The sequence below is a fragment of the Eleutherodactylus coqui genome, chromosome 6 (assembly GCF_035609145.1).
Source record: "Eleutherodactylus coqui strain aEleCoq1 chromosome 6, aEleCoq1.hap1, whole genome shotgun sequence".
Taxonomy (NCBI): Eukaryota; Metazoa; Chordata; class Amphibia; order Anura; family Eleutherodactylidae; genus Eleutherodactylus; species Eleutherodactylus coqui.
The window spans coordinates 229,545,972-229,560,326 of record NC_089842.1 but is presented as its reverse complement, the minus strand read 5'-3'; the positions used below and the strand labels follow the sequence as shown (position 1 = coordinate 229,560,326).

Genomic DNA, 14,355 nt, shown 5'->3' with positions numbered 1-14,355 from the left:
GGCTCGCATGTCATGAGTAATACGTTTCGAGATGACAATCCCCTTCATCAGACAGCTAGAAAAGTATGCAGTGGTGGCTCGAAAGAGTCCGGTTGGCCGCCTCGATATAAGCTTGGTTCTACTCCAGCATCCACCAAGACCCCCTTGAGTCACCATTACCAATGTGGTGACAAGCCTCTTTATCAGACAGTTGGATAAGTGTACAACGGTGGTTCGAGGGGTTAGAATCAAGTTTCTATTCTGCTGGCCACCATGACTGTTTTGAGGTGACAAGCCTCTTTACTAGATGCCTGCATAAGCACTGTATAAAATGCTGCCTTCAGGGAGTCCTGGTGGCTGCCAATGAATCAGATATATTCTCTGGTGACCTTAAACAATCTTTACATACTATTCTAGCTATCTGAAGTAGAGACTTGTCACCTCAAAACACATTTGCTATAGTGACTAGAGGGTGCCTTGGTGGCTGCCAACGTAGAAACCTCGAAAAGTTGGTAAAGGTGGCTAAGGGACATCATGATGGCTGACAGAGTAGAAGACTTGAGTAGAAACCCTCTTGAGCCACCATTGTATACTATTCCAATGTCTGACGAAAAGGCTTGCCACCTCAAAATGGTAGTAGCGCTCTGAAAGGGGCTTTGTGGCGGGCAGAGTAGAAACCTAATTTTTCTCTGGTGGCCATCAGGTCCCCCTTAAGCCACCGCTGCATACTATTTCAGAATCTGACGAAGAGGCTTGTCACCTTGAAACACATAACGTGGCTGGTATCAATGAAAGCAACCTTTTGCAAGCACCCAAAGCCATACAAGCACAATCTTCATGGTCGTGCTGGATTCTAGCCTTTTCCTATCCTCCATTGCATTACTACTATGCTAACATCCACAGGTTATTTAGAATATCCAGGCGGGCGGCACTTTACCCTTTTACGTACTTGCCTCCCACTTGATCTACCAAGGCGAGCATGTGTTTTCCAACCCCTTTCCTATTATCCACGGCCTCTGGAGGCGCTCTGTCCTGATCTTTTTCCTTCACCCTCTCTGAAATTTTCTATGCTGTTATATTTTTTGGCTATAATTTTTCCACATTTTTTGAAAATTTTCTTACGATTGGCTGAGGTAGTCCGGGGTTTTTGAAAAAGTACAATTGAGGCATAACACCGAAGCACAATACACTTCTAACCTTACGTCAACAAAAATTGATTCTGCTTTTCTTTTTGACATTCCAATGCTTCACCTACAATATCGACACAGAGAACACACAGAAAATAGCGACAACGGTCACGGAACGTTCTGGCGTAGGCTTGCACAAAGTGTGCGGTAATGAGGCTTGAAATTTTTTTTGTATTGGCAAATCTATGTCAGCTTTGTGCCACCTTGGTCAGAGCTTAGCGTCGGTCACAAAGCTTCACAGTTGATGTAAACATCCCACACAATTCGGCTTGAAGAATAGAAAAATAACACAAACCCCACCCCACCCCACCCCTAAGCTGATTTCCCGAAGGCCACCAGTGAATGTTGGGGACACCATCAAATTTTTTTTTCTTCTTCTTCATCCCATGGCTGGGACCAGTGGACCTTCGTGTCAGGCCCAGCGGTAGTCAAAGGTGTCCTTTTCCATGTAATCTGTCCATGTGGACGAGGGCATACTGCGATAAGGATCAAGGAGGATCCTAAAGCAACGTATGATGAGGAGCCCCAAGAAGATGAACAGCAGGAACACCAGGACAAAGGCAGCTTTTTGTTCTAAGGTCAGAGAAGTCACAGGGAGGGCGGCTCCTGATGTTGACATGGTAGTACTCAGAATCTCACCAGCCATTGTTAGTAGCATTGTGGCATCGATTGTTCTCTGTCTCCGAACCTGAAAGAATAAACACCTGAAGGTCAATTGTAGAAAGTAGAATTTCTTAGAACTTTTTTTTTACTGAGTGCAATCTTCTCAGTTGTACCAAATATTTATTACCAGTAACTTCATCAGAGCTACCTGCAGGGTACCATCTAAGTGAGTGAAACACTGAGCCTTCTTGCTTCTAATCTCTACGGGCTCTTCAAAAAGGCATGTAAATTGTAAAGAAGCAGAAGGCCCAAGGTTAACCTTGTGGTATAGCAGTTATATTCTTGTGCATAGAAACAGTATTATAGTAGTTCTATTCTTGCACATAGGGGGCAGTATTATAGTAGTTATATTCTTGTACATAGGAGCAGTATTATAGCAGTTATATTCTTGCACATAGGAGGCAGTATTATAGTAGGTTTATTCCTGTACATAGGGGCAGTATTATAGTAGTTATATTCTTGTACATAGGGAGCAGTATTATAGTAGTTATATTCTTGCACATAGGAGGCAGTATTATAGTAGGTTTATTCCTGTACATAGGGGCAGTATTATAGTAGTTATATTCTTGTACATAGGAGGCAGTATTATAGTAGTTATATTCCTGTACATAGGAGCAGTATTATAGTAGTTATATTCTTGTACATGGGAGGCAGTATTATAGTAGTTATATTCTTGTACATAGGGGGCAGTATTATAGTAGTTATATTCTTGTACATAGGGGGCAGTATTATAGTAGTTATATTCTTGTACATAGGGGCAGTATTATAGTAGTTATATTCTTGCACATAAGGGGCAGTATTATAGTAGTTATATTCTTGTACATAGGGGGCAGTATTATAGTAGTTATATTCTTGTACATAGGAGGCAGTATTATACTAGTTATATTCTTGTACATAGGGGGCAGTATTATAGTAGTTATATTCTTGTATATAGGGGCAGTATTATAGTAGTTATATTCTTGTACATAGGAGGCAGTATTATAGTAGTTATATTCTAGTACATAGGGGCAGTATTATAGTAGTTATATTCTAGTACATAGGGGCAGTATTATAGTAGTTATATTATTGTACATAGGGGGGGGGCAGTATTATAGTAGTTATATTCTAGTACATAGGGGCAGTATTATAGTAGTTATATTCTTGTACATAGGGGCAGTATTATAGTAGTTATATTCTTGTACATAGGAGCAGTATTATAGTAGGGATATTCTTGTACATAGGGGGGCAGTATTATAGTAGTTATATTCTTGTACATGGGGGCAGTATTATAGTAGTTATATTCTTGTACATAGGAGGCAGTATCATAGTAGTTATATTCTTGTACATAGGAGGCAGTATTATAGTAGTTATATTCTTGTACATAGGAGCAGTATTATAGTAGTTATATTCTTGTACATTGGGGGCAGTATTATAGTAGTTATACTCTTGTACAAAGGAGGCAGTATTATAGTAGCTATATACTTGTACATAGGGGGCAGTATTATAGTTCTTATGTTCTTGTATATAGGGGCAGTATTATAGTAGTTATATTCTTGTACATAGGAGGCAGTATTGTAGTAGTTATATTGTTGTACACAGGAGGCAGTATAATAGTAGTTATATTCTTGTACATAGGGGTAGTATTATAGTAGCTATATTCTTGTACATAGGGAGCAGTATTGTAGTTATATTCTTGTAAATAGGAGCGGTATTAAAGTAGTTATATAATTGTACATAGGGGGCAGTATTTTAGTAGCTATATACTTGTACATAGGGGGCAGTATTACAGTTGTTATGTTCTTGTACATAGGGGCAGTATTATAGTAGTTATATTCTTGTACATAGGGAGCAGTATTATAGTTATATTCTTGTACATAGGGGCGGTATTAAAGTAGTTATATTCTTGTACATAGGGGGCAGTATTTTAGTAGCTATATACTTGTACATAGGGGGCAGTTTTATAGTTGTTATGTTCTTGTACATAGGGGCAGTATTATAGTAGTTATATTCTTGTACATAGTGGCAGTTTTATAGTAGTTATTTTCTTCTACATAGGAGGCAGTATTATAGTAGTTATATTCTTGTACATAGGGGGCAGTATTATAGTAGTTATATTCTTGTACATAGGAGCAGCATTATAGTAGTTATATTCTTGTACATAGGGGTAGTATTATAGTAGTTATATTCTTGTACATAGGGGGCAGTACTATAGCAGTTATATTCTTATACATAGGGGGCAGTATTATGGTAGCTATATTCTAGTACATGGGGGCAGTATTATAGTAGTTATATTCTTGTATATATGGAGCAGTATCATAGTAGTTATATTCTTGTACATAGGAGCAGTATTATAGTAGTTATATTTTTGTACATGGGGGCAGTATTATAGTAGTTATATTCTTGTATATATGGAGCAGTATTATAGTAGTTATATTCTTATACATAGGGGGCAGTATTATGGTAGCTATATTCTAGTACATGGGGGCAGTATTATAGTAGTTATATTCTTGTATATATGGAGCAGTATCATAGTAGTTATATTCTTGTACATAGGAGCAGTATTATAGTAGTTATATTTTTGTACATAGGGGGCAGTATTATAGTAGTTATATTCTTGTACATAGGGGGCAGTATTATAGTAGTTATATTCTTGTACATAGGAGCAGTATTATAGTAGTTATATTTTTGTACAAAGGAGCAGTATTATAGTAGTTATATTCTTGTACAGAGCAGCAATATTATAGTAGTTATATTCTTGTACATTGGGGCAGTATTATAGTAGTCATATTCTTGTACATAGGGGGCAGTATTATAGTAGTTATATTCTTGTACAAAGGAGGCAGTATTATAGTAGTTATATTGTCGTACATAGGGGCAGTATTATAGTTATATTCTTGTACATAGGAGTGGTATTAAAGTAGTTATATTCTTCTACATAGGAGCAGTATTATAGTAGCTATATACTTGTACATAGGGGGCAGTACTATAGCAGTTATATTCTTATACATAGGGGGCAGTATTATGGTAGCTATATTCTAGTACATGGGGGCAGTATTATAGTAGTTATATTCTTGTATATATGGAGCAGTATCATAGTAGTAATATTCTTGTACATAGGAGCAGTATTATAGTAGTTATATTTTTGTACATGGGGGCAGTATTATAGTAGTTATATTCTTGTACATAGGAGCAGTATTATAGTAGTTATATTTTTGTACAAAGGAGCAGTATTATAGTAGTTATATTCTTGTACAGAGCAGCAATATTATAGTAGTTATATTCTTGTACATTGGGGCAGTATTATAGTAGTCATATTCTTGTACATAGGGGGCAGTATTATAATAGTTATATTCTTGTACAAAGGAGGTAGTATTATAGTAGTTATATTGTCGTACATAGGGGCAGTATTATAGTTATATTCTTGTACATAGGAGTGGTATTAAAGTAGTTATATTCTTCTACATAGGAGCAGTATTATAGTAGCTATATACTTGTACATAGGGGGCAGTATTATAGTTGTTATGTCCTTGTACATAGGGGCAGTATTATAGTAGTTATATTCTTGTACATAGGGGGCAGTATTATAGCAGTTATATTCTTGTACATAGGAGCAGCATTATAGTAGTTATATTCTTGTACATAGGGGCAGTATTATAGTAGTTATATTCTTGTACATAGGGGGCAGTATTATAGTAGTTATATTCTTGTACATAGGGGCAGTATTATAGTAGTTATATTCTTGTACATAGGAGGCAGTATTATAGTAGTTATATTCTTGTACATAGTGGCAGTATTATAGCAGTTATATTCTTGTACATAGGAGCAGTATTATAGTAGTTATATTCTTGTACATAGGGGTGGTATTATAGTAGTTATATTCTTGTACATAGGGGGCAGTATTATAGCAGTTATATTCTTGTACATAGGAGCAGCATTATAGTAGTTATATTCTTGTACATAGGGGCAGTATTATAGTAGTTATATTCTTGTACATAGGAGGCAGTATTATAGTAGTTATATTCTTGTACATAGGGGGCAGTATTATAGTTGTTATATTCTTGTACATAGGAGGCAGTATTATAGTAGTTATATTCTTGTACATAGGGGGCAGTATTATAGTAGTTATATTCTTGTACATAGGGGGCAGTATTATAGTAGTTATATTCTTGTACATAGGAGGCAGTATTATAGTAGTTATATTCTTGTACATAGGAGGCAGTATTATAGTAGTTATATTCTTGTACATAGGGGCAGTATTATAGTAGTTATATTCTTGTACATAGGGGGCAGTATTATAGTTGTTATATTCTTGTACATAGGGGGCAGTATTATAGTAGTTATATTCTTGTACATAGTGGCAGTATTATAGTAGTTATATTCTTGTACATAGGGGGCAGTATTATAGCAGTTATATTCTTGTACATAGGAGCAGCATTATAGTAGTTATATTCTTGTACATAGGGGTGGTATTATAGTAGTTATATTCTTGTACATAGAGGACAATATTATAGTAGTTAGATTCTTGTACATAGGAGCAGTATTATAGTAGTTATATTCTTGTACATAGGAGCAGTATTATAGTAGTTATATTCTTGTACATAGGAGGCAGTATTATAGTAGTTATATTCTTGTACATAGGGGGCAGTATTATAGTTGTTATATTCTTGTACATAGGAGGCAGTATTATAGTAGTTATATTCTTGTACATAGGGGGCAGTATTATAGTTGTTATATTCTTGTACATAGGGGGCAGTATTATAGTAGTTATATTCTTGTACATAGGAGGCAGTATTATATTAGTTATATTCTTGTACATAGGAGGCAGTATTATAGTAGTTATATTCTTGTACATAGGGGCAGTATTATAGTAGTTATATTCTTGTACATAGGGGGCAGTATTATAGTTGTTATATTCTTGTACTTAGGGGGCAGTATTATAGTAGTTATATTCTTGTACATAGTGGCAGTATTATAGTAGTTATATTCTTGTACATAGGGGGCAGTATTATAGCAGTTATATTCTTGTACATAGGAGCAGCATTATAGTAGTTATATTCTTGTACATAGGAGGCAGTATTTTAGTAGTTATATTCTTGTACATAGGGGTGGTATTATAGTAGTTATATTCTTGTACATAGGGGGCAGTATTATAGTAGTTATATTCTTGTACATAGGGAGTAGTATTATAGTAGTTATATTCTTGTACATAGAGGACAATATTATAGTAGTTATATTCTTATACATAGGAGCAGTATTATAGTAGTTATAGTCTTGTACATAGGGGGCAGTATTATAGTAGTTATATTCTTGTACATAGGGGGCAGTATTATAGTAGTTATATCCTTGTACATAGGGGGAAGTATTTTAGTAGTTATATTCTTGTACATAGGTAGTATTATCTGTAATTTTAGCTGTACTTTCTGGTATGATGTAAATGGGAGATTTTCTGCACAGTATAATACTGCTTCATCATCCTGCAGACTTTCTGTACACAATGTACCTGACACCATGTGGCTTTTATCACCAATTGAGGCACAAGCTCAGCAACCGAGACAAATGTAATGTCCGTACTAGCGCCGGCAGCTATGTGGATTTCATGTTTCCCTGCCATTAATTTTCTTTTGGAAACCTGGAGAAGCTAAAAAACCCTGAATTGTTCTTTATCTTTCGGGGATCTTTGTCCTTGAAGTCTTCTTGGCTTCTGAGAACTTAACACTTTCTTAATTTGTCATCAAATAAGTTTTCAGAGACAATAATTTTGGCTCGCTGCCTGTGACATTATCGGTAAATGTACAGCGGGGCGGTTACGATTTGACATTGACATTTTTCAGTGGCTGCTGATCACATGTGAACTAAAGGATGTGCGAATGAATAATTTAAAATTTGTGCTTGCAGGTTCTTCAGAGGACTTAACCCCTTAGTGACCGGGCCTGTTTACGCCTTAATTACCGCGCCAAATTTTGGAAATTTGACATGTATCACTTTAACATAGAACAACTCCGTAAAGGTTTTGCACATCCAAGTGATTCTGACATTGTTTTTTCACCACATGTTGTACTTCATTTAGGGGGTAAAAATAGTCCGATAGAATTTGTGTATATTTATTAAAAGTGACAAAATTGGGAAAATGTTAAAAATCTTTCAATTTTTAACATTTTCAATTGCAATATCTCAAATATATGCAAACCTACTGCACAAATTTTTGATAAGATATACATTTTTATCTGTTTACTTTATTCTGGGCGCACATTTGAAAAACTTTAGTTTTTCTTTAAAGATTTAGAAGATGTACAAATTTAACATTAATTATTAACATTTTGAGGAACATTTTATTTTCCTGCACCAAGCCAAGATTGCAAAGGCTCATAGGTGTCAGAATGATAGATACCCCCACAAATGACCCCATTTTAAAAAATACACCTCTGAGGCCTTAGTCAGATGGGCGTTTTTTCGCACGATTTGTGGATCGCATGACGGATGCGCATCCGCAAATCGCGTGACCGGTGCGCGCAAGTCGCCCGCAAATCGCCCGAAAATCTGCTCCTAGCCGCGTTTTATTAGAAACGAGCCGGAGCTGTCCAGCGCATTGCATTCAATGGAGACGGCAATAGAGCCGCCTCCATTGAAAGCAATGCGCTGCGGCCGAGTGTGGGATGAATTGTCAGTAAGGGCTTAAATATATAAGCCCTTCCCTGCAATTCATCCTAAAATGTGTTCAAATAAAAAAAAAATGTATACTCACCTTCTTCCGGCCGTCCTGGAGTGGGTGTGAAGGGGGTGTGAGTCAGACCTACCCCCCGATTGGCTCAGCGCTGAGAGGCAGCAGTCACTCACCCATTCATGAATTCATGAATGGGTGTGTGAGTGTTTTCAGCCTCTGATTGGTCAGGGCTGTGACCAATCAGAGGCAGATCATTCAGCAGGCGGGGATTTTAAAGCCCCGCCGGCTGAATAGTGCCGAGAAGCAGTTCAGGAGAACTGACAGCGGCCGCGGCTGGACTCCGGCTGCAGCGGAAAGGTGAGTATACAATTTTTTTTAATTTTAACACATTTTAGGATGAATTGCAGGGAAGGGCTTATATATTTAACCCCTTCCCGACAATTCACCCCGTGCACGCCGGCAACCCATCGCTTTCAATGGAGCAGCTGTATTGCCGCTCCATTGAATTCAATGGGCAAACATCGTTCTTCTCTGCCACAGCTGTTACAGCTGTGGCAGAGAAGAATGATTTGTCTTCTATATGCGCTCAATGGGGTCGGCGCTGCTGCCGCCGGCCCCATTGAGCGCATATAGAGAAGAGAACAGGAATCGCAGATCGCAGATAGGTGCGATCTGCGATTTCTGTTCTATAATTTATCGGACGAGCGCATAAAAAGCGCTCATGTGTCCGATACCATTGCAAAGCAATGGTTTTATAAAATCGCCGTACGCATGCACATGCGCAAATCGCGGCTAAAAACGCCCGTCTGACTAAGGCCTGAATGTGCTCCACAGTTTCTTTTCAGGAGTAATGCAATTTAGAGGAGAAAAAACACAATTTAATTTTTTTTTAAATATGTTATTTTAAAGACATATTTTTTTTTTCTGAAGTGCACATGAAAATGAGGATTTGCACCGCAAAATGGATCCCCCTGTTTGTCCTGTGTTAGGAAACATACCCGTTGTGGCCCTAATATTATGTCCGTATGCACAACAGGGCCCAAACCGAATGGAGCAGCTGGTGGCTTTCAGAACAGACATTTTGCTTGAAGATGTTTTAGGCCCCATTGCTCACTTGTAGAGCCCTTGAGCGGCCAAAACGATGGAGAACCCCCACAAATGACCCCATTTTGAAAACTAGACCCTTTAACAAATTAATCTAGGGGTGTACTGCGTTTTTTAACCCCACAGTTGAATGAATCTAAGAAAAGCAGAAGGAAAAAATTACGTTTTCATTTTTTTGGCAAATGTGTCATTTTAGAAACAGTTTTTTTTACAGCACACATAAGAATGAAGAATGAAGACTGTTATTACTGGGGGGATTAATGTTATTACTGGGGGGGAGGGTTAATATTACTAGGGGGTGTAATGTTATTACTTGGGGGGTTCATGTTATTAATGTGGGGTTAATGTTACTAGGGGGTTGTAATGATGTTACTGGGGGGATAATATTGTTACTGGGGGGGGTGTAATGTTACAGAGGGGGTGTAATGTTATTACTGGGGGGGTGTAATGTTACTACTGGGGGGGGGGGGTTAGTGTTATTACTGGGGGGGGGTTAATGGTACTAGGGAGTGTAATGTTATTACTGGGGGGGCTTAATGTTACCTGGGGGGGTGTAATGTTATTACTTGGGGGGTTCATGTTATTAATGTGGGGTTAATGTTACTAGGGGGTTGTAATGATGTTACTGGGGGGATAATATTGTTACTGGGGGGGGGGTGTAATGTTACAGGGGGGGTGTAATGTTATTACTGGGGGGGTGTAATGTTACCTGGGGGGGTGTAATGTTATTACTTGGGGGGTTCATGTTATTACTGTGGGGTTAATGTTACTAGGGTGGTGTAATGTTATTACTGGGGGGGGGGGTGTAATGATGTTACTGGGGGTTAATATTGTTACGGGGGGGGGTTAATGTTGTTACTGGGGGTGTAATGTTATTACTGTGGGGGGGTTAATGTTGTTACTGTGGGGGTGTAATGTTGCTACTGGGGGGGGGTTGTAATGTTACTACTGGGGGGGTAGTGTTATTACTGGGGGGTTAATGTTGCTAGGGGGTGTAATGTTATTACTGGGGGGTGAATGATGTTACTTGGGAGTGTAATGTTGTTACTGGGGGGGTAACGTTATTACGGGGGGGGGGGGGTTAATGTTATCACTGGGGGGGGGGTTAATGATGTTACTGGGGGAGTGTAATGTTGTTACTGGGGGGGTTAATGTTATTACTGGGGTGGGTTAATTTTGTTACTGGGGGGTTATTTTTGCTGGGGCTACTGTGGGGTCAATATAACTATAACTAACATAACTACTGGGGCTGCAATAGGGGTCACTATAACTATGGGGTAGGTTTTATTACTGGGGCCGCAATTGGGGTCGCTATAACTACTGGGGCAGCAATAGGGGTCGCTATAACAACTGGGGTCGCTATTACTACTGGGGCAGCAATAGGGGTCGCTATTACTACTGGGGCCACAATAGGGGTCACTATTACTACTGGGGCCGCAATAGGGGTTGCTATTACTACTGGGGCCACAATAGGTTTCGCTATTACTACTGGGGTCACCTATTACTACCGGGGCTGCAATAGCGGTCACCTATTACTGCCAGGGACGCAATAGGGGTCACCTATTACTGCCGGGGATGCAATAGGGGTCACCTAATACTGTCAGGGATGCAATAGGGGGCCACCTATTACTGTCGGGGACGCAATAGGGGTCACCTATTACTGTCGGGGATGCAATAGGGGTCACCTATTACTGCTGGGGACACAATAGGGATCACCTATTACTGCCAGGGATGCAATAGTTACTACCGAGGCCACTGTGGGGGTCACCATTACTACCGGGACCACCAATATAGTGGGTTGCCATCACTACCGTGGCCACCAATATAGGGGGTCCCTTTTTTTAGTGAAGCCACCAATTTAGGGTTCGCTTTTGCTAGTGAGGCCACCAATGTAGGAGGCCGCTATTACTAGTGGGACCACCAATATAGGGGGTCGCTATTACTACTGGGGCCACCAACATGGTTATGGGACACTATTACTACGCAGGGCGGATTAGTTGTGGAATCCATAGTAGCTGTAGCAGCAAAGTGGATGAGATTTTGAAAATCATCCACACGGTGTGGAAACAACCTGTACACAACCCGTGTGGACACTGACATGAGGTGCGAGATTTAATTCCGCAGCATGTTCATTTTAAATATAATGTATATCAATAGCCCATCCGGTGCTCCAGTGCTCTTCCCTGTGTGTTTTTTTAAACAGCCCTGTCCTTTTTATAGTGATGGAGCTAAAAATCATATGTCGTAATAAGCCACAGCCTAGCCACACCCCTGACCACACCATAGCCACACCCCTAACCACCACTCCCCTTTTGATAGGGGTGCCGCACCGTAAAATTTTTTTCCCAAGGGTGCCCCAAGGCTGAAGAGGTTGGGAAACACTGGACTAGGTGTTCTAATAATTTGGAGATGAAGTGGAGGTTTCAGATGGGTTGGTAGTTGGCAGCGTCTGTTGGGTCTAGAGTCTTTAGCAGAGGGGATATGATGGAGTATTTGAATGAGAAGGGGAAAATACCAAAGGTCAAAGAGAGGTTGAAGATGGTGGTAAGGTGGGTAATCACAGCCGGAGAAAAGGACTGGGAGGTGTGAGGGGAGAGGGTCACTGGCGCAGGTGGTGAGGCAAGCAGGGGAGAGCAGTTTGCACACTTCTTCCTTTATCGTTGGTTCTAGTACAGATAGTGAGTGAGTGATACAAAAGTACTGCGGTGTACTATCTCAGCAATCCTTAGACTGCAGGACAGAAAAAAATGTGAAAAGAAGAAAAAGTTTAATAAAGTTCACATAAAAAAAAAATAAATGTAAAAAACCTGTTTTGCACACTTTTATCTTTTTTGTTTAAACAAATTGTTAAAGAAGCCTGTAAAACTCCTCCTGACTCAGAAGTTACCCTTACCCCAGTCCCCACCTACACCTATTCCCCCTTAACTCAAGTTGGGCCCTGGCCAGGCCGTTAGTGTCTTGGTCTAATCTTGAAGTTGGACTGCGATAAAAAAAACTCAGAATACTAAGGAGAAGAGTATTCTTAATTTGAATTTCAGCCATGTTTTCTTCTCTCTTTTCCCTGAATCTACCTAATTGTGAACTGCTTTTGTTGTGTATTAATGAGACGATGAAGTATTCTAGTCAAATGTTTGTTGCATTATTGTAAAATTTGAAAATTTCAAATAAAAATTATGGTAAAAAAAAAAAAACCTTTGGTATTGCCAGATCCATAACTACTTATACAATAAATTGAGAACCCTTTTCTGCCAACCTGACAAACACTTCAAAAAAGCCCAAAAAATTATCCAAACTGATTTTTCTGTCTATTTTGCCTTTCCAAAAAATACAATTAAAGTGATCACAAAAGTCATGTGTACCCCAAAATGCCACCTATAAAAGCTACAGGTCGCCATGCAAAGACAAGCTCCAGATAAAGGGTGTTTATTGTAAAAAAAAAAAAAGTGGAAAAACCTAAAAAAAAATGATTTAGTATTGTTCTGATCATATGGGCCTACAGAAGATTGTTAGCATATCATTTATATTGGATAGTGAACACAGTAAAAAATGGGAAAATTAAGGGTGTTTTTTAACCCTGCCCCCCCCAAAAGGAATTAGTTTTGCAATGCATTACATGTACCCCTAAAAACTACAGCTCACCGTGGAACAAACAAGACCTCGTGTGGCCATGTTGATGGAAAAATAAAAAAGTTTTGGTTTTTGAAAAGTGGATATAAAAATCCAAATGTTCGTGTCCTTAAAGAGGTTGTTGCACTTCTAGTTATTGATGACCTATTGCAGTCATCAACTGCAAATTAGATCATAAGGGTGGGCTGCATCTCAATGGGGAGGGTGCAGCCGTGCTGGGGGAGTAGATGGCTAGAAGGCTGGAGGAGTGTTTAAACTAGGGATTGAGGGGGAGGGCAACAAGAGAAATAGGGTGGGAAGACAGTGTAGACAGTGACCTAGGACCAAGTATTGGGAATGGGGGTTGAGTAGGGGGAGGGGTTAGTACAATTATAACAGACAGAGCAGCTAATAGGACCTTAATTAGCATAATGAATATAAAGAATAACAACAACCGTATAAATTGTATGGCAATGAATGCAAGACATCTGAACAGTAAAGTAGGTGCGCTTGAAGCGAGAATGTCTGATAAAAACTACGATATAGTAGGAATAACTGAAACATGCCTTGATGATAAGTACGACTGGGCAGTGAATTTACAGGGTTACAATCTCTTCAGAATAGACCGTGGGAACCAGAGAGAGGGAGGGGTATGTCTGTACATTAAATCCTACTTAATGCCAAGGCTACGAGAAACTATAGGTGTAGGAGATGAACATGGGGAATCTCTGTGGGTAGAAATACAGGGAGCAAAAAATAACAAAGTCCTGATAGGGGTTTTCTATAGACCACCAAAAGCAACAGAAGAAACTGAAAACTTATTAAGACAAATAGAAAAGGTGTCAAACCATAATGAAGTACGGTAATTATTATGGAAGACTCTTTTTTTTCCAAACATCTTTTTTATTTTGAGCTTTTGTAAACATGTTTCCATTACAATTCGGGAAAAAAATACAGAAATAAAGTACACCTTGGAACAATACAATGATATTTTTCAAGAACTTTACATATATATCTAACATTGTCACTTTGGGAAATAAAATATTAAACATATTGAGCTCTTGTACTATTTCCTTATTATGGTTCACTCGTCACTTTCATCCTCATTATAGAAGACTTTAATTATCCGGATATAACATGGGAAGACAAAACCTCTAAATATCACAAGGGCGATAA

General features: G+C 39.0%; 1 protein-coding gene across 1 annotated transcript in view; it reads right to left on the bottom strand.

Moving 5' to 3' along the window:
* Positions 1–1,488: 1,488 nt before the first annotated feature.
* LOC136631635 (cortexin-3-like) overlaps positions 1,489–14,355 on the bottom strand; it is a 45,426-nt gene continuing 32,559 nt past the window's right edge. The window contains exon 2 of the mRNA XM_066605921.1: positions 1,489–1,854. Coding sequence (XP_066462018.1) covers positions 1,579–1,824 — 246 coding nt within the window. The 5' untranslated portion in view covers positions 1,825–1,854 and the 3' untranslated portion in view covers positions 1,489–1,578. The remainder of the gene's footprint in view (positions 1,855–14,355) is intronic.